This window comes from Schistocerca americana, chromosome 4, assembly GCF_021461395.2.
Source record: "Schistocerca americana isolate TAMUIC-IGC-003095 chromosome 4, iqSchAmer2.1, whole genome shotgun sequence".
Classification (NCBI taxonomy): domain Eukaryota; kingdom Metazoa; phylum Arthropoda; class Insecta; order Orthoptera; family Acrididae; genus Schistocerca; species Schistocerca americana.
The window spans coordinates 238,820,885-238,840,241 of NC_060122.1; the positions used below are offsets into that span (position 1 = coordinate 238,820,885).

Consider the following 19,357-nt stretch of genomic DNA (forward strand, 5'->3'; position numbering starts at 1 on the left):
ATTGCTTAGTGTGTATAGGGAGCGTTCCGAACCACAGGCGCTATTGCCCAGAGCAGAGGTGGTCATCCACGGATATTTACAGCAGCTGATGACCACTATACTGAGCAACCTGAGGCAGTGGGCTCAACGGGAACCACATTTAATACGACCGAAAGGCACATTATCTAAGTCTCCACAGTAGCATGCGACTGTACGTGAGTGATTTCTTTGTACAACGATCAGTACCTTTGCATTCCGTTGACACACACAAACACACACACACACACACACACACACACACACACACACACGTAAACTTCAGGTATTCTCAAAGGAAATAATCGAGGGGATTCAGGTCAGGTGACCGCACAGGCCATGGAACAGGACCTGTCTTTCCAATCCAGCTACAAGGAAATATTGTACTGATACTGCTCCATCGTATTGTACTGTACTTCTCTGAATAGCACTGAGTAATGCATGGGTCTGTCGTTGATTCACATCACGTTCTGTCATGGGTCAATGCAAATAAGATACAACAGAGCCACCTTATGGACAAGTAAAGCAAACAAAACCGGCATCTTGCCTTCGTGGTGATGAGGTTCGTGCTCCTTGTTTCCTTGCAGGAAACAAATAATGTGCATCTAAATAAACAGTGCAGTACACTAAACTTGTACACAAGCTGGAAAACAATAACAAAAAATGGCTCTGAGCACTATGGGACTTAACATCTGAGGTCATCAGTCCCCTAGAACTTAGAACTACACTCGTGGAAATTGAAATAAGAACACCGTGACTTCATTGTCCCAGGAAGGGGAAACTTTATTGACACATTCCTGGGGTCAGATACATCACATGATCACACTGACAGAACCACAGGCACATAGACACAGGCAACAGAGCATGCACAATGTCGGCACTAGTACAGTGTATATCCACCTTTCGCAGCAATGCAGGCTGCTATTCTCCCATGGAGACGATCGTAGAGATGCTGGATGTAGTCCTGTGGAACGGCTTGCCATGCCATTTTCACCTGGCGCCTCAGTTGGACCAGCGTTCGTGCTGGACGTGCAGACCGCGTGAGACGACGCTTCATCCAGTCCCAATGCTCAATGGGGGACAGATCCGGAGATCTTGCTGGCCAGGGTAGTTGACTTACACCTTCTAGAGCACGTTGGGTGGCACGGGATACATGCGGACGTGCATTGTCCTGTTGGAACAGCAAGTTCCCTTGCCGGTCTAGGAATGGTAGAACGATGGGTTCGATGACAGTTTGGATGTACCGTGCACTATTCAGTGTCCCCTCGACGATCACCAGTGGTGTACGGCCAGTGTAGGAGATCGCTCCCCACACCATGATGCCGGGTGTTGGCCCTGTGTGCCTCGGTCGTATCCAGTCCTGATTGTGGCGCTCACCTGCACGGCGCCAAACACGCATACGACCATCATTGGCACCAAGGCAGAAGCGACTCTCATCGCTGAAGACGACACGTCTCCATTCGTCCCTCCATTCACGCCTGTCGCGACACCACTGGAGGCGGGCTGCACGATGTTGGGGCGTGAGCGGTAGACGGCCTAACGGTGTGCGGGACCGTAGCCCAGCTTCATGGAGACGGTTGCGAATGGTCCTCGCCGATACCCCAGGAGCAACAGTGTCCCTAATTTGCTGGGAAGTGGCGGTGCGGTCCCCTACGGCACTGCGTAGGATCCTACGGTCTTGGCGTGCATCCGTGCGTCGCTGCGGTCCGGTCCCAGGTCTACGGGCACGCGCACCTTCCGCCGACCACTGGCGACAACATCGATGTACTGTGGAGACCTCACGCCCCACGTGTTGAGCAATTCGGCGGTACGTCCACCCGGCCTCCCGCATGCCCACTATACGCTCTCGCTCAAAGTCCGTCAACTGCACATACGGTTCACGTCCACGCTGTCGCGGCATGCTACCAGTGTTAAAGACTGCGATGGAGCTCCGTATGCCACGGCAAACTGGCTGACACTGACGGCGGCGGTGCACAAATGCTGCGCAGCTAGCGCCATTCGACGGCCAACACCGCGGTTCCTGGTGTGTCCGCTGTGCCGTGCGTGTGATCATAGCTTGTACAGCCCTCTCGCAGTGTCCGGAGCAAGTATGGTGGGTCTGACACACCGGTGTCAATGTGTTCTTTTTTCCATTTCCAGGAGTGTACTTAAACCTAACTAACCTAATGACATCACAAACATCCATGGCCGAGGCAGGATTCGAACCGGCGACCGTAGCAGTTGCGCGTTTCCGGACTGCGCGCCTAGAACCGCGAGACGAAAACAATAACACTAGACAAAGCGGTAGACAACTATACTTCCATATATCCTTCAACTGGCTTCTCCCACCCCATGTCCCCTATCTGAAATTGTTCAGTGGTGCATTCTCTATGTCCTGTTACATTTTTGTACGCTCTTACGTAAACACCCTGTAGAATGTCTTGAAAGCAGTATTTAGAAAGGGAAGTAGACGTAGATGAAGATGAGATGGGTGATATGATACTGAGAGAAGAATTTCACACATCTCTGAGAAAGATCTAAGGCGAAACAAGGCCCCAGAAGTAGACGACATTCCATCAGAATTATTGACAGTCTTGGGAGAGACCGCCATGACAAGATTCTTCCATCTGGTATGCAAGACGTATTAGACAAGCGAAATAACCTCAGACTTCAAGAAGGATGTGGTAATTCCAATTCCAAAGAAAGCAGTTACTGACAGATGTGAAAATAACCGAACTATCAGTTTAATAATTCATGGCTGCGAGATACTAACACGTATTCTTTACAGAAGACTGGAAAAATTGCTAGAAGCAGGCCACGATGGTAGTCAGTTAGGATTCCGGAGAAATGTAGGAAGACGTGAGGCAACACTAACACCACGACTTATCCTAATAGATATGTTAAGGAAAGGTAAACCTACATTTACAGCATTTGTAGGCTTAGAAAAAGATTTTGACAATGTTGACTGGATACTCTCTTTGAAGTTATGAAGGTAGTAGGAGTAAAAGAAAGGGAGCGAAATGCTATTTACAGCCCGTACAGAAACCAGACGGCAGTAGTAAGAGTCGAGGGGCATGAAAGGGGAGCAGTGGCTGAGAAGAGTGTGAGACAGAGTTGCAACCTATCCCCAATGTTATTCATTCTGCACAATGAACAAGCATTAAAGGAAACAAGAAAAATTGGAGTGGGAATTAAAGTTAGGAAGAAGAAATAAAAGCTTTGAGGTTTGCCCATGGCATTTTAATTCTGTCAGAGACAGCAAAGGACTTAGAAGAGCAGTTGAAGGGAGTATATTGTGTTTTGAAAGGAGTAAATCAACATAAGCAAAACAAATACAATGGAATGCACTTGAATTCAGTCAGGTGATGCTAACGGAATTAGATTACGGAGCGTGACACTTAAAGTAATAGGTGAGTTTTTTGGGCAGGAAAATAACTGATGATGGGCGAAGTAGAGAGGATATAAAATTTAGACTGGCAGTGCAAGAAAAGCATTTCTGAAGAAGAGAAATCTGTTGACATCGAATGCAGATTTAAGTGTTAGGAAGTCTTTTCTGAAGGTACATGTCTGGAGTGTAGCCATGTATGGAGGTGAAACATGGATGATAAGCAGTTTAAACAAGACGATTTCGAAATATAGTGTTACAGAAGAATGCTGAAGAATGGATGGATCGATTACGTAGGTAATGAGGAAGTATTGAATAGAATTGGGGAGACAAGAAATTTATGCCACAACTTGACCAAAAGAAGGGATCGGCTGATAAAAGACATTCCGAGACACCAAGAGATCACCAATTTAGCACTGGAGGGAAGTGTGGGAGCTAAATCGTAGAAGGAAACCAAGAAATCAATACAGTAAGCGCATTCAGAAAGATGTAGGTAGCATTAGGTACTGGGAGATGAAGAAGCTTGCAGAGGAGAGTAGCATGGAGAGCTGCATCAAACCAGTCTTCGGACTGAAGACCACAAGAACAGCCGGCTCAGTATCATGGGAGAGAGTTGGTTATACCACTATGGCCCAAGACGTAGGAGCAAAGCACGCATGAAAATATGGGGATTCACCAACCCCAAAAAAGGCGAAGATCCAGCCATCACCAGTCAAGGAGATGCTGACTTTTTTGGGGACTGTCATACTGTGGCGCAAATGTTAAGCTCGTAAGGGGCAAACCATCGTAGAAACATTCTGCTGAAATCTTCTGATAATGTTAGGTTAGGCTCTCAAGACGAAGAGTTGCAGAAGCTGTCCAAGGCGGTGTTATTGCTCTACGACAACGCACCAGCCAGCTCTGCACAGCACACTTTCAAACACGCTGCTTCTTTGCTCTACTATACCTTAGCTGACCTCTCTATTCTCTTGATACGGCACTCAGAGACTTCTTCCTCATTTCTTGGGTGAACAGACTATTTCATGGAAAGTATTTCCGGCATAACGACGCTGTGATTTACGAGTTCTGAAAAATGTGCCTTATTGAAGGGTGAATATTTAGACAATTTTGATTCCCATTACAAACAAAATTATTTTTAAAGTGAAATTTTACTCGTTTGTTGGACAGAGCGGTCCCAAATTAGTCTAGCGGGATCTTCGTGGTACCGACATGCATTAACAGGAGCAGTAAAACACGAGGAATAACGAGTACTCCAGCAGTAACAGCACCACCCTGCCCCACAACGTGTGTCATCGCCACGCAGAAGCGCGTTGCACAGTATCTTCATGTGTTACGTATTCATGTTAATACATATCGATAAAATGAATAACGCACAAGTCTAAATTGGGAGCACGCTATCAAATGGGCACATAGAATTCCACTTTAAAAATTATTTTGTTTGTAATGAGAAAAAACGACGCTTTCCCTCGATGCTGGTAGCCGTACGAAAAACGTGATGAGCTGTATTTGTTTGGGTTGATCCCAGCTATACGTTGCAAGAACGAAATTGCACATCGCTGCCGAAACACCAATGCGCCTGACGATCTACAGGAGGCGAACCCAGTAGCCCTATACATTTTAGATGAATTTACGCGAAAGTTATAATACAACAATAAATGCTGTTCATGAGGGTGTGTTAAAATGGTGATACTGGTGGTGTATTAAAATGATCATGTTCGTGATGGAGGTGTAACGATGAGCACTACAAGGCGGCTCTGCGAATCCACAGAAAGCAAAAGTGGCTCGGAGCACTATGCGACTTAACTTCTGAGGTCATCAGTCGCCTAGAACTTAGAACTAATTAAACCTAACTAACCTAAGAACATCACACATATCCATGCACGAGGCAGGATTCGAACCTGTGACCGTAGCGGTCGCTCGGCTCCAGACGGTAGCGCCTAGAACCGCACGGCCACTCCGGCCGGCCACAGAAAGCAACTAGAAGTTATTGAGGGAGAGAAGGGCGGAGGGAGAAAATAAAAGTAAGTTTCTGAGGTGTAACGTTCTTAACTAGAAGTGGAAGATTTTCAAGATTGGGTAATGAGATTTGGTTGAAGTTACGGCGGTAATGAATCATTATGAAATGGAGGTATATATATATATATCGATTTTTTCCAGGATGTATCGATATATAATGGCGATATTCGTATACTCGATATATCGATACCGAAAAGGCAGTATTGAGGGACGATATTTTTGTTTTATATTATATTTTTTCGCAATTTTCAGTAAATATTTGAAATTGATCTTTTAAAATTGTAGAACATAATTTTGCTTCTACTGCGTGAAGGAGTCTCACAACTTTTTGAGCTTTCATCACGTCCAGTCTTTCTCTTTGTGTGAGGCAAGTATAGGTGACACAGAGAAGTTCAATTGCACTGGTGGCTGGGGAGGGGGGGGGGGGGAGGGGGAGCGGAGGTGTCATTGAAATACCAGATTCCAGATGTGAAGAAATAGTACACCTTTTGCGTTAAAAAAAAAATTAATGCAACTAATGTACTGTTTCTCACATCGGCATTTTTTTAAAAACAGCTGCTGAAAATGATGAACAAAAATCTAAATGAAAAGATTGGTCTCTGCGTTGGGTGGAGATTCGTTAGGAAAAATGTTGATGTAATCGGTGCTGGGTGCTACCTATAGAAACTGCAACTTTCAACTCCGCCACGCAGTTTTCACGCTACAAGTACTAGGTCGCTGGTGATGGCAGAAATGAAAAAAAAAATAACAGAGAAGTCGACATGAAGCGTTCCGGACTATTCCGATATGTGACGAAACCGAACGAAGGACAACATTTATTGTGCCACTTACATGCAGTTACCATTGTCAGCATAATGATTATCGCCATGTGCGAACGTGCATCGTTTTCCTTTAGAAGGGTAGGCAGGCTGGTAGCTGGTCGATTTACAGAATATCTAATAATAAATAAATACTTAGATATACAGCTCTAAAACAGGCATCATATTTGCAATGCGTAGCCTATTGTTATAGAGCGGTATGTCGATATATTTTCCGTTGATATATCGATATTTTTTCGTCATATCGGGGGCCGACAATAATATCATTTTTTAATGTCGACATATCGGAGCCACGATATTTGGAAAAATATCAACACTCCTATTACATGCCGGCCGAAGTGGCGCTGCAGTCTGGAACCGCGAGACCGCTACGGTCGCAGGTTCGAATCCTGCCTCGGGCATGGATGTTTGTGATGTCCTTAGGTTAGTTAGGTTTAACTAGTTCTAAGTTCTAGGGGACTAATGACCTCAGCAGTTGAGTCCCATAGTGCTCAGAGCCATTTCCATTTTCCTATTACATAGCAGATGTGACATGCATGCCATGGTTCAGCAGATACCTGCACTGGTAATAAGAGGGAAAAATACTGGGTGCTGGGACAAGGTTTTCGATATGGGCCGTGAGGTGCACCAAGAAGAGAAGAAGGTGTGGAAAATGGATGTGTTGACATAGGAAGGGAGTCCTGGCAAGCAGGCGACCGTGAAAGGCGAGGTAAAGCGTATTTATTTCCAGTATTTCAAGGAATTTGAATAATTTGGGAGAAACGCTAATCCAGGTAACATCGGCGTACGTAAATACGGAGCAGATGATGGATTAATAGATGTGAATGATGTATACTGCTGACAGTAGTTTCAGTCGGTTAAGGTCTTTGTGTATTAAGGGCCATGTTGTTGCTCGAGTAGACCTTATGCAGCCTTGATACCATCTGTGACGTCAACTCAGTCCAACAGCCGATAAGGCAATATTTTCCTCTCGTGTTCCCGTCAGATCACCCAAGTTAACTGCTGTCGGGCTTGACTAGCACGTGAATGGGTCACCGTCCGAGTGTGCGGAATGCTGTTGACAAGTGGGGTGCACTCAGCCTTTATGAGACCAATTGAGGAGCTACTCGATTAAGAAGTAGCGGCAGCGATCACGAAGACTGACAACGGCAGGGAGAGCGGTGTGGTGACCACATGTCCCTCTTTATCTGCATCTGATGACGTTTAAGGCCTGAGGATGACACGGCGGAGCCTTCAAGGACTGTTCGGCCGGTGTTTTGTTTCCGCCGCTGCCGCTTTAACCTAGAAAAGACTGGGTTCTACGCTACAATCAAAACGGTTCAAACGGCTCTGAGCACTATGGGACTTAACTTCTGAGGTCATCAGTCCCTTAGAACTTGGAACTACTTAAACCTAACTAACCTAAGGACATCACACACATCATTGCCCGAGGCAGGATTCGAACCTGCGACCGTAGCGGTCGCGCGGTTCCAGACTGTAGCTCCTAGAACCGCTCGACCACTCCGGCCGGCAATCAAAACGGTCGTTTCTAATAATGGTATTATTAGATGTTTTGATCTCTACAAATTTTTAATTACGTTAACTCAGTAACCGGTAACCTTTTTGATACAAAGTGTCATTGAAAGCAATTTTTGTCAGTTTCCAATGCAATTCTTTTAGGGCAGCAACCACACAACAGTCGGTTACTAACTGAAAATGTCCGAAGACTATTCTGCCTAAGGCCTGAGGACGTAAAACCACTTGACGCAGACGGAAGTCTGAGAAGTCACGTCGCCATGAGACCATGCATTTATGAATCATTTGATTTTGCGTCTCATGATTTTTTTTTCTTGTGCATTTCTGATCAAGAGAAATCTACACTATGTAATGAAAGATATCCGAACATCTGGTAGTTAACATTGATACGTGGTGTATCCATCCTTCGCCTGATAAGGGACGAAGCAGTTGTCCGAAGAATCGGCGAAGAAGTATCATAAGAATGACACTGAATAGAAGAAAGGACACGATGATAGTATATGAGTTAACACATAAAGTAATAACTTCAGTGGTGCTAGAGGGTAAAAAATGTGTGAAAGACAGAGATGCATTGTGCAGGTGTTATTCTAAAATGAAGATGTCGGTACCAGAAAGGAATGCGTGGTAGACTGAATCAAACCTGTCCGTAGATGTCTGAAAAATAGAGGAATGTCTGTATGTACTCTCAGTAAAATGAAACAACAAATTTATGACGACATTTGTGGCCCTACGCAGGAGATGTTGCGCAGAGCAGAAGGGAAATTATTACGACATAGAGACTGAATGCGTACATAGAGAGGTCATAATTTTCAAACATGATGAACGTAACTGTTGGTGCTATGTAAGGCACAATAATTTTAAAAAAATGTGTATGAGTTAAAGAGAAGCGAATGAAATATATCTTTCATAAGACAAATATTCTCTCCAATGAGCAACTGGGATTACTACCTCTTAAATGCGAATCGTAAAGGTTCAGATTCCAACAATTGAACGTGTTTGATGTTTTCCTCCTTCTTTTCTCCTTTTCATATTTTTTAGCTTATTTCTTATTATGCTACGTTCACAGATTCTAAGCAAGTAAATGACTACCAAACCTGTGCTGCCTCCCTTTATACTTGTCTCTCTTTTTTATTTTTCGTCAGTCTAGTTTTCTCCTGCACTTGGATCTTTAGCTCGATTGCTGACACGGACTAATAAACAATGGTTCCACTCAACATTGATAAATTCTTACAACTAAAAGTGCTATTCATTCCCAAGCACCCTACACATAATACGATATTGAATACATGATTATACTTTACATAAAATTGTTATTATCCACTTTCAGCAACACAAATTCACATTACGAAAATTGATCGGAATAACTTAGCTATAAAGCTTCTGACAAAGAAATTCCTTAACAGGCCACGGCAAGCACACATTACAACTCTCTCTAATGATAAACTTAAGTATTGTCAACAATATCTACACACTAATAACATGCAAAATAAAAAATAAAAAAAACCACACACACACAGTCGGAAGTCATCGACTTCAAATGTGCTCCACCGCATAGATCTTATAGAAACACTGCAGGTAAAGATTCATGGCAGGTGAGCCTCTCGCGATGTTTCATATCATGTTCGACATACGAAGGACGAGACAGAGCATAGTCTAACGCCGTCACGAGGAAAAAACATTTACTTTGCTTTATCCTAACAAATCATCTGATCGGGATTTTTGAAGACTCCTGACAAATATGTATCTTTGGATCCTCCGCACGGATTCACCCTGAAGGCACCCAAAATATCACTGGCAGTTGGCTGACAGGATATCTAAAATTCCGTCGTAAATTCATCTAAATCTTTGGAAGGTTAATTTTCTTTTTTTCGTGGATAAATGGTACAAAAGCCTCCCATTTGGAGTAGGAATGTACATACGTAAATACTACTACTTGTACGGTATTTCTGAGACGTGTAACATTGCTAGGTAGACCAGAGTCATACTCACCGGCGTAGGTGATGGCATTGAGGCCCCCCTTGTCTAGGTTGGTAAGGCCCAGGTCGCACTGCGCCACTGGCAGAATGTACGCCATCGTTGTCGTGTCGAAGACGCTGACCATGGCTGCTGGGAAGGCCACCAACAGCAGCATGTAGTTAAACTTCCCGAAGCCTGGAAGACATCCCCAGATGGTAAGCACACGAATGAACATGAACAACGACAACTAAAATTCATTTTTTTCCATGGACCTACAATATACGCTATTCTTGATCGCAGACAGCAATAACCTGTTCTGCACCTTCTTTTTTAACGTATATTCTTCGTTGGGTACGGATTTGTAGCAACCAAATTAATGTTACTCCTGTAAGACACCCAGGACGCACTTCGTATGCATGTAGCTGTTTGTGGCATCGTGCAGAGCATTTGTGTCGTCCAATAACTATTTAGGGAGAACATGTTTTTCACGTAATTTAAAATGAGCCAGTGACTTTTATTTTAGTGTTCAACAATTCAATATAAATCACGTTTCCTTGAGGCAAGTGGTACCGAACAACTGCATGTTCCATTAACCATCAAATTGCTAACTTCTTGTAGTTTAACTAAACAAACACTGGTTTTTGCCTTCTTTCACAATTTATTATTAATGCTATTGCACAACCTAGGTTTCGTGTTATAAGCCCTTTTTCAAGTACATTACTGATCCCAAAGATGGTAATACACAGATAAGGCAAAGATAATCATCTCAACTTCTTATGGTATCGATCCATAGCTTAATGTACAATTGTGTCAATGACCATTTTTTAACAAATTACATACATTATTACACATTAACCAATGATCGGACTAAAGTTATGCAGGTTTTTTTACCTGCGATGGACGGGGGCCCGAAGTTTTTATTCTATCCTGGGGTCTCGATCTCATCTACTGTATAAGAGGTGGATAATTGAATTGGGTTTGCTCATTTATTAATAGATGTGTGGATGTACACATCTGTTTAATTTGTAAAATTTATAATTGGTTGCGTTTGGCCCCCTTTTCCTCTGTGTGTAGAACTTGTACATCTATTGTGTATTTGTGGTTATTATTCAGGCAATGTTCTGCAAATGCTGAATCAGGCTTCTTCAATCTCCAGCTTCTGTGGCGTTCTGTAAGCCTGGTACAGATTGACCTTTCCTGATATAACTCATCACTTAGAAAGTGGTGATTGAATAAAAGCGAGCAGTAAGAATAACATGTCTTGCTTACCCAGAAACGTCGAGTAGGCACCTCTTCAGAAAGCTAGGCGTTTTAACAGCGCCGTCACAATACATATTTTGGCTAATGAAATTTGTCAGAAGTAATCCATCACAATTTGAAAAGAAGAGTAATGTACATACCCACAACACCAGGGAGAAAAATGACTTTTGTTACCCATTGATAAAGCTGTCAGTGGCTCAGACAGAAGTTCATCATGCAGCAATAAAAATTTTTGATTATTTGGCCTATAATACAAAACGTCTGACAGGTAGCGAAGCAAGTATTAAATCAAATTCTTCTATTCCCTTGACGAATTTATCCCTAAAAACTGGTAGACATTAAGAAAATCTTGCTTTTAAGTGTAGTTGCACGAGTAGGAATAAAATGATAATGTGTTCATTAACATTTACACTAGTCATGCATAAATATCCTGTAAACTGACTCGTTCCACATCATTTCCATAAAAGAATCGTTCAAATAATCTATGGAACATGTAACTAATTAACTAACTAATTGACGAAATATTGTTGTGTTTTCTATAAGAACGGATGATTAATTGATTAATAACAGTAACGATACTTAAATATAAATGCATCATAGAACATGAGACACGATTAAAACTTTCTACAAAATGTTTTGAGTTATTTTTCTGCCGCACAATTTAATTTCATTATCTTTGCGACAAATCAGTACCGCATTTGAAGATGACCGTCTCTGCGATGCGCACCCGTGAACCCATTTTAACCATGCCACAATTTATACAGCAGCTGATGTAGGCGTCGCGCATACCTGTGAATTGTTACCGGCAGACAAGGAGTAAAATATTCTCCGCCTCGCATCCTCTAAGTCCGCAGTGACCGCACTACTTATCCCACTACCCCTGAGCTAAACGACCAACTTTACTCAGATCACGGCCGAATTCACCAATATCAATTACAATTAGGCAAATATTACTGTCTCTCTAAGTATTTTTGTTTGTTAAGGAGCAGGAAAACTGTACTCTAAAGAACCTCTTAACCTTAGTTGTCGTTTTTGGATTCGGCTATCAGTTGCCCGATGCATATTATCATCCGCTGAGAAACGCGGGCCGCAAGAATACTTGATTCGGGGCGCATGCGGCCCGCGTGCTGTAGGACATGTTCGGTGTATTATGCTGAAGACATATTTTCATATACTCATATCATTAAAAAAAGAAGAGCAGGAGGCTTACACTGTAGATTATGTAAAGTACATTATCGAGCTTATTAATAATCCACTACTACACATTTATTCTGAGGCTCAATGTCTAATACTTCTATCAGCTATTGTTTTAATAACAATGTAGTTTGTGCTGCTACTTCTTGCTCGATAACTCTTATCAAACAGAATCAAAACGGATTCTTGTCTTTGCGCAGTCCAATTAAAGATATCCCACAACGTTTGTTTTACGCTCAGTATTTCATATTTCGAAAATAATACTGTTTCTTTTGATGATTGTTTTACGCTCAGTATTTCATATTTCGAAAATAATACTGTTTCTTTTGATGATTGTTTTACGCTCAGTATTTCATATTTCGAAAATAATACTGTTTCTTTTGATGTGAACTCGAATGCTGCAGCCTCATTTAAAACTGTTGAAGCACCTTTCTGTCAAAACAGCTGCAAGAGTTTTCAGTCAACTGAATGAAAATAGCCCCAGTTCTCTGTCGAATGTTACTGCATTTCTTCAATATGTGCAGCGTCTGTGTAGTATCAGTTTCTTAACGCATGGTTATCTAATAATGTCAGTAAAATCCCGCTTCTCTTTGCGATAGCATCTTTTGAGACCGATTCTCCTTCCTGTATGCCTCTCGCAATGTTATTATTAGTTACTAATCTCTCTTATGACTTTAAGTCTAAGGTTTTAATAAACGTCTCAGTATTCAATAGATTTATAAGTGACATTGTTTAGTGTCGTTTTGTGTTTCAACTACCATAGATCACATTTATTTGTTTTATTGAGTTTGAAATACGAGTGAAATTTATTATTTATATGTTATAATGAAATCGTTTGTATTTTGCGGGAGACTTCATTCTAGTTTTATTGTGCGACAAAGATGTAAAAATGCTTTCTTACTTTCACTACACTGGTGATATGGATCCAAGCTACGCTGGAAAGAGCCTTGTTAGGACCCATTGTGGAAATCCTAGTACTCGCATTTACATTGGAAAGGAACCGTTCTGAAGTGTACTGTACTCATCATAGGCCTTTGAATGGTCAGCGAATTACGCATGAAGGGAGGTGAATTTCACGAGCGGGGAACAGTTGTAGTTTTCAATCTGATCTCAAGTAAATATGATTAAGTACGAAATAAAGCAATAAGAGAGCAATTAACTATAATATGCCATAGTGATATAAAGCACATTTTTTATAAGAAAATTAATTTACAGCAAATAAATGGTCGAAAAAACAAAACGATATACGTTAGCATGCTGGAAAGTGATACCCTAATTTCTTTTTATGTCAAAACTCTTAAGGCTGTTTCAACAAAACGAACGTTAGTAAAATTCTTTATCTTTATCCTTCATGTTTACATATTTATTTTTCAACATAGTCATCCTGGTGAGCACTAATTTCTCCCAACGAGAGACCATATCGTAGATACCGTCAGTGTAGAATTTTTGAGTTTGTTGACAGAGCCACAACCTCACCTCTGTTTGCTCCACTTCATCACTATCAAATGAAGCACTCAAACATGTTCTTTAAGTTTTGGAAACATGAAAATCAGATGAGGCCAAGTCGGAACTGTCTGGGGGATGATCGATGACAGTCAACTCAAGGCGTCGGATTTTTGCAGACGTCGCAGCGCTCCTATGTGGTCTGGCATTGTCATGCTGAAGTATAGGACGCTCCATATGTGGACTAACTCTTCGAATTCGAAACTCGGATACAGAACAATGTTTCTTTGGCAGAGATAGTTACATTATACGTCTCCACGTTACACGCTACAGTTCGGACCTTTCTAGCGGCAGAGGAGTGCAAACACGTAGACATGAGGAATAAAGATATTGGTAATGTTTGTTTTATTTAAAATGCCTTAAGAGTTTTCACCTACAAGGTTTAGAGCCATTACTTTTCAGCACGCCCTCGCACTTTCTGAAATAAAACAAAAATTCAAAATTTCAAGACTTACAATGTGCTCAAAAAATTGCAATTGAGACGCATAATTATTGATCATAAAGTGTGTTAATTCTGGTGGTGAATAACTGAAATATGGCCCAGAAGCTCAAACTGCTTTCCATTCGTCTTCAGCACAGCCATTGCACTGTCTAATCCGTAGAAATCTTTGGCTAATGTTACTTTAATATTATCTGTGACCATCAACTTAATGCACAACCCTCATACGCTATAATTTTTATTTTTATTTAATGATTTAATGCATCTCGTCGGTATTTATGCCAGACCAACATAATTTGACTGCAGTAGTCTACCTGTTAGCGAAATCGCCGTTTCGAAGTCCACAGGTTCATCTAGCGGCTTCCCTTCCTCCGCCTCTGAAAACGAGAAAAACACATTAGCTTCCAACACTCTCAGTATTCTCAACGAAAAGCAACGAACAATTGTATTTCTTTGGTGAAGCATACGCAATTAAGCGTGTCAAACATTTGATGCACACTTTGCCTTCCATCTCAGAACTTACTCTCAGTCTTACACATACGACAGTACAGTTTACATTCAAACTGTCTCATGAAAGAGAGACACCGATAATTTTGATAATTGAATGCACGTTCCTCCTTTCCAGAAACGTACTTTCACATTTCTCAAAATACTAGGTGACAAGTTCTATGCATTTGTACACAGTCTCCTTTAATCATATACTAAAACATTCACAAAATTCGTCATTTAGATGCTAGTATTGCTCGCAAGACGACATGCGTGAATGATTTGTTATTCTCAACAAAAAACGAATAATGGGAGAACTCATGAACTTGCTAGATTGGGACAGTTAAGACATTCTTCACCAGCTATACACACATCGAGTGAATACGCTGAGGTGAGGTTGTGAGTTAACGAGCATTTCGCTCTCATTTAAGAACATGCCCGAAAGAGACAGCCTTCCAGGGATTGTGAAGGGAATCCTGTAGTCCAGGACCGTGTGCCACAAAGAGCGCAGATTCCCCACGAGATGGGGACATCCACAGGCGTCTATTCTGCTGAATGAGGCCAGTCTCATCGACCCTAAGTGCTGTAGTGTGCGAGTGAGGTAGACGAGACGTCTTAGGGAAACCCCATAAGAGCTGTTTGTGCCTAGGCAGGCGTAGCAGCGTTAAATATGGCGGACCCAAGATCAACCATAAAGGGGACATTTATGAAAACTATTTAATTTTGTAGTAATTCAGGGAATGAAGCCACATTAATTTTATTCTTTCTTAAATTTTTCATGGTGATCACAATAAAACTTGAATATTCATCCTGTCTATAATGATTTAGGATTTACTGATAAAGTGAAATTAACAAGTTTTGTAACAAAGAACTGAATGCTAAAATCTGAACTCTTTGGTCGATCTTAACGATCGGCATTTCATATAAAAGTGCATCATTAGAATGACTAATGTTGTAAATATCAATTCTCTAATTTTATTTGTTTGAACGATATAGTAAATTTAAGTTTGACTGTAGTAGCCTACCTGTTAGCATCAGATAATTTTCTCCACACAAAACACATTGAACGATGACAGCATGACACCTTACTGAATCATTAGGTAATAAAATATTTGTTGCAAAGTTTAGTGCATAATAGTTACTTTGTTCTTTATTTATTGATCAGAAAGCACTTCAGTGCAAGGCTACTGGCCGTAACATTCAAAGTTAAGAAGGAAATTGTATTGGTTTTATGTAAAAGAATTTAACGTATATTATGTAATGGATATTATTGTTACTTTATTTAGATCGTGTAAGTGGCCATTTTTTGATTATTTAAACATGTTAAAATGTAAAATAATGTAGAATAAGCTGTAGCCAATCAGATGGACGGCTTCAGAGAAGGGAGCTGCACTAGTCAGTCGAGCGACGATGTTCGGCGCGCGGGAGACACGGCCGGAGACTGTCAGAGGGACAGTACTGGTGGAGAAGTGAAAGCGGACAGTTCGGCTGGAGACACCAAAGTGGACAGTTCTGGTCTAGACACTAAAGGGTACAGTTCGGATTGAGACGCGAAAGTGGACAGTCGGTCTTTAGGTAGCTAGGAAGTGAAACGGCACAGAAAATTTCGTGTGGTGTGGTATCGCGGGACCTAGTCTACGAGCAGTGGGCAGCCGCGCGCTGGTGTGAACTCTAACTTTTCGCGTAGTTAACGAGGTGGAGTATTGGACTTGTATTTCACGATGAGATTGTGAATGATCGAACCGTGTCAAATGGATATGCGCTCGAGTGTAACAGTAACTCTAAATAGACCACTTTTGCAGTTAGTTTCGTTTCTGAATAATCATTATTCTAACCAAATCGGAACTATGTAACCTGCATCATTTATGGGTCGTTAATTTAGCTCCCGATATTATTATGACTGTTATTATATGTTATATGAACTTTTTATGTTTCATACAAATTCGCAAACTTGCCATCGGCCAGACAATTTAACCAAAGGGTCATAAATGTCTAATTAGGGTGTGTAATGCGACACGTGCGGTTCAATCTCTAGACGAATCTGAGCCAAGAGATTTCGACCAAGAGGACCCGCAAGTCAGTCCGAACATCTTCGGGATGTTAGCTCGCAAGGTGACAAAAGTCTGAGACCTTTTAGTGCGACCTAGTGCAGCAACTCGACGTGACATTGACTGAAAAAGTCACTGGAAGTCACTTGCTGCCCCCTCAGTGTGGCGTAACAAGCTAGCTACGCCACACTGAGAAGGGAGCCGAAAGGCACGCGTACACACACGCCGACTGGCGTCAAGTCTGGAACAGGATACGTTATGACTGCTATAAAGAAAATACGTAGCTTTGGAATATACTTAACTTTTAATCACTCCTTGTGATACATCTCTCTTGTCTATACAAATGAGTCTCGTAAGATACATGCACTGCTACAATTGGCGCCTTGCTAGGTCGTAGCCATGGACTTAGCAGAAGGCTATTCTAACTGTCTCTCGGCAAATGAGAGGAAAGCTTCGTCCGTATTGTCGCTAGCAATGTCGTCCGTACAACTGGGGCGAGTGCTCTATCGTATCTCCAGACCTGCCTTGTGGTGGCGCTCGGTCTGCGATCACACAGTGGCGACGCGCGGGTCCGACATGTACTAAATGGACCGCGGCCGATTTAAGCTACCACCTAGCAAGTGTGGTGTCTGGCGGTGACACCACACTACTTAACCTAAATTATCCTAGGACAAACACACACACCCATGCCCGAGGGAGGACTCGAACCTCCGCCGGGACCAGCCGCACAGTTCATGACTGCAGCGCCCTAGACCGCTCAGCTAATCCCGCGCGGCGATGGGCCGGTGACATGGCGCATTGCCATCCATAAAAATTCCATCGTTGTTTGGGAACATGAAGTCCACGAATGCCTGCAAATGGTCTCCATGTAGCCGAACACGATTATTTCCAGTCAATGACCTGTTCAGTTAGACCAGAGGAACGAATCCATTCCATGTAAGCACAGCTCATCCCATTATGGAGCCAGTTTGCACAGTTTGAGTCCATGGGTTCGTATGGTCTGCGCCACACTTGAACCTTACCATCAGCTCTTACCAACTGAAATAAGGACTCATTTGACCACGCTACGGTTTTACAGTAATCTGGGGCCCAACCGATATGGTCACGAGTCCAGGGGAGGCTCTGCAGGCCATGTCGTGCTGTTAGCAGAAGCATTCGCGTCGGTTGTCTGCTGCCATAGCCCACTAAAGTCAAATTTCGCCGCACTGTACTAATGCATACGTTTATCGTACGTCCCGTATTTAGTTCTGTGATTATGTTACGCAGTGTTGCTTGCCCGTTAGCACTGGCAACTCTACGTAAACTCCGCTGTTCTCGGTCGTTAAGTGAAGGCCGTCGGTCACTGCATTGTCCGTGGTGAGAGGTAATGCCTGAAATTTGATATTCTCGGTGCACTTAGACACTGCAAATCTAGGAATACTGAATCTGGTAACGATAATCGAAATGGAATGTCCCTTGCGTCTTGCTCCAACTACCATTCGGTGTTGATAGTCTTTTAATTCCAGTCGTACGGACATAATCACGTCGGAAACCTTTTCACATGAATCGCCTCAGTAGAAATGATAACTCCGCCAATGTACTGCCCTGTTATGCCTTTTGTACAATAAACTTTATATGAGCAAATCGCTATCCCATGACTTTTGTCATCGCAATGTGTATCAAGCTGCAGTTGTAGCGGACGATGTCGTGAATCTTCTGATGTACGCAAGCATTTTTTAACGTTCACAGATGGCGAAATGTAACTCCGACTTTTTTTACTGGAACTATTTCATCTTTTCTTAGCACTGGTAAGAGGCTCGAAAGACGACTTGGACACATTTTGTGAGGAACTGTATCGTATAGCAAGAAGAAAACAGCACCGAAAACCACTGTCTAGCCATCAGCAGAAGAGTTGTAGTTCGTACAAAAGCGTGTCTCAGTGTACACATACTGTAATAGTATACATCTAAGGAGCCTATAGCCAATATAGTTTTTCTCCTTTTGTTAATTTGTTATATTCATTATATTTAGTAATAAATATAATTACATGCAAATATTACAAAAATCCTCATCTTAACATAAACTTTTCAGTGAATCTTCACATACATTCGCCGTAAGACAGCCCGTTTCGACAACTGAAACTGATCTATCGAGGGTTAGTGTCGATGACAAGGAGGAGACGATTATTGGCGTGTAAACAGTCCGCAAGTGATGTCGAAGGGATCGCTGTGTCAAAAATCTACGGATATCAGTCTCTGAATGCTGGTCCCTATTTTGACTGGTCCAGGTGGAATCTTTCTACACGTCGGTCAAGGGGCCTGAAAATAGCGTAATGAAGCGCCGAAACTGATCGCTCAAAGAAAATAATAATAGAAAATTTAGACAGCTCAACGGTTTTTTGATTTTACATTCCAATTCATAAATATTTCAGTGTCCCGTGCTTCAGATTTTGCACGCTCTGGATCTGAAATCCAGCGTCATCAAACTTTCGTAGACAGCTGCGGCGTAAGAAGAGTCGTATTGCTATCTGTAACAAATACTTAACCTGTGTGGAGACAATACTTTCAACACAGAATCGTCAAATACCAGCATTCTACCTCATCGTCTACACACTGACACGAAATCCTCCTACCAGGTAAAATGCATTCGAATCTGACAGCTAGTGTACACGTGTATGGGCGTATTACGCGAGTTGCATGGGTTTGGACGTTTCAATGCATTTCGAGTGAAGCGTTTTTTGACAGAGGCATACTTATTACTCAGC

General features: G+C 42.2%; 1 protein-coding gene across 1 annotated transcript in view; it reads right to left on the reverse strand.

Moving 5' to 3' along the window:
• LOC124613898 (synaptic vesicle glycoprotein 2C-like) overlaps window positions 1-19,357 on the reverse strand; it is a 157,342-nt gene that overhangs the window by 107,658 nt on the left and 30,327 nt on the right. Inside the window, exons 2-3 of the mRNA XM_047142646.1 lie at window positions 14,395-14,457; window positions 9,718-9,879 (exon numbers count right to left, since the gene is read on the reverse strand). Of these exons, the coding sequence (XP_046998602.1) occupies window positions 9,718-9,879; window positions 14,395-14,457 (225 nt within the window). The remainder of the gene's footprint in view (window positions 1-9,717; window positions 9,880-14,394; window positions 14,458-19,357) is intronic.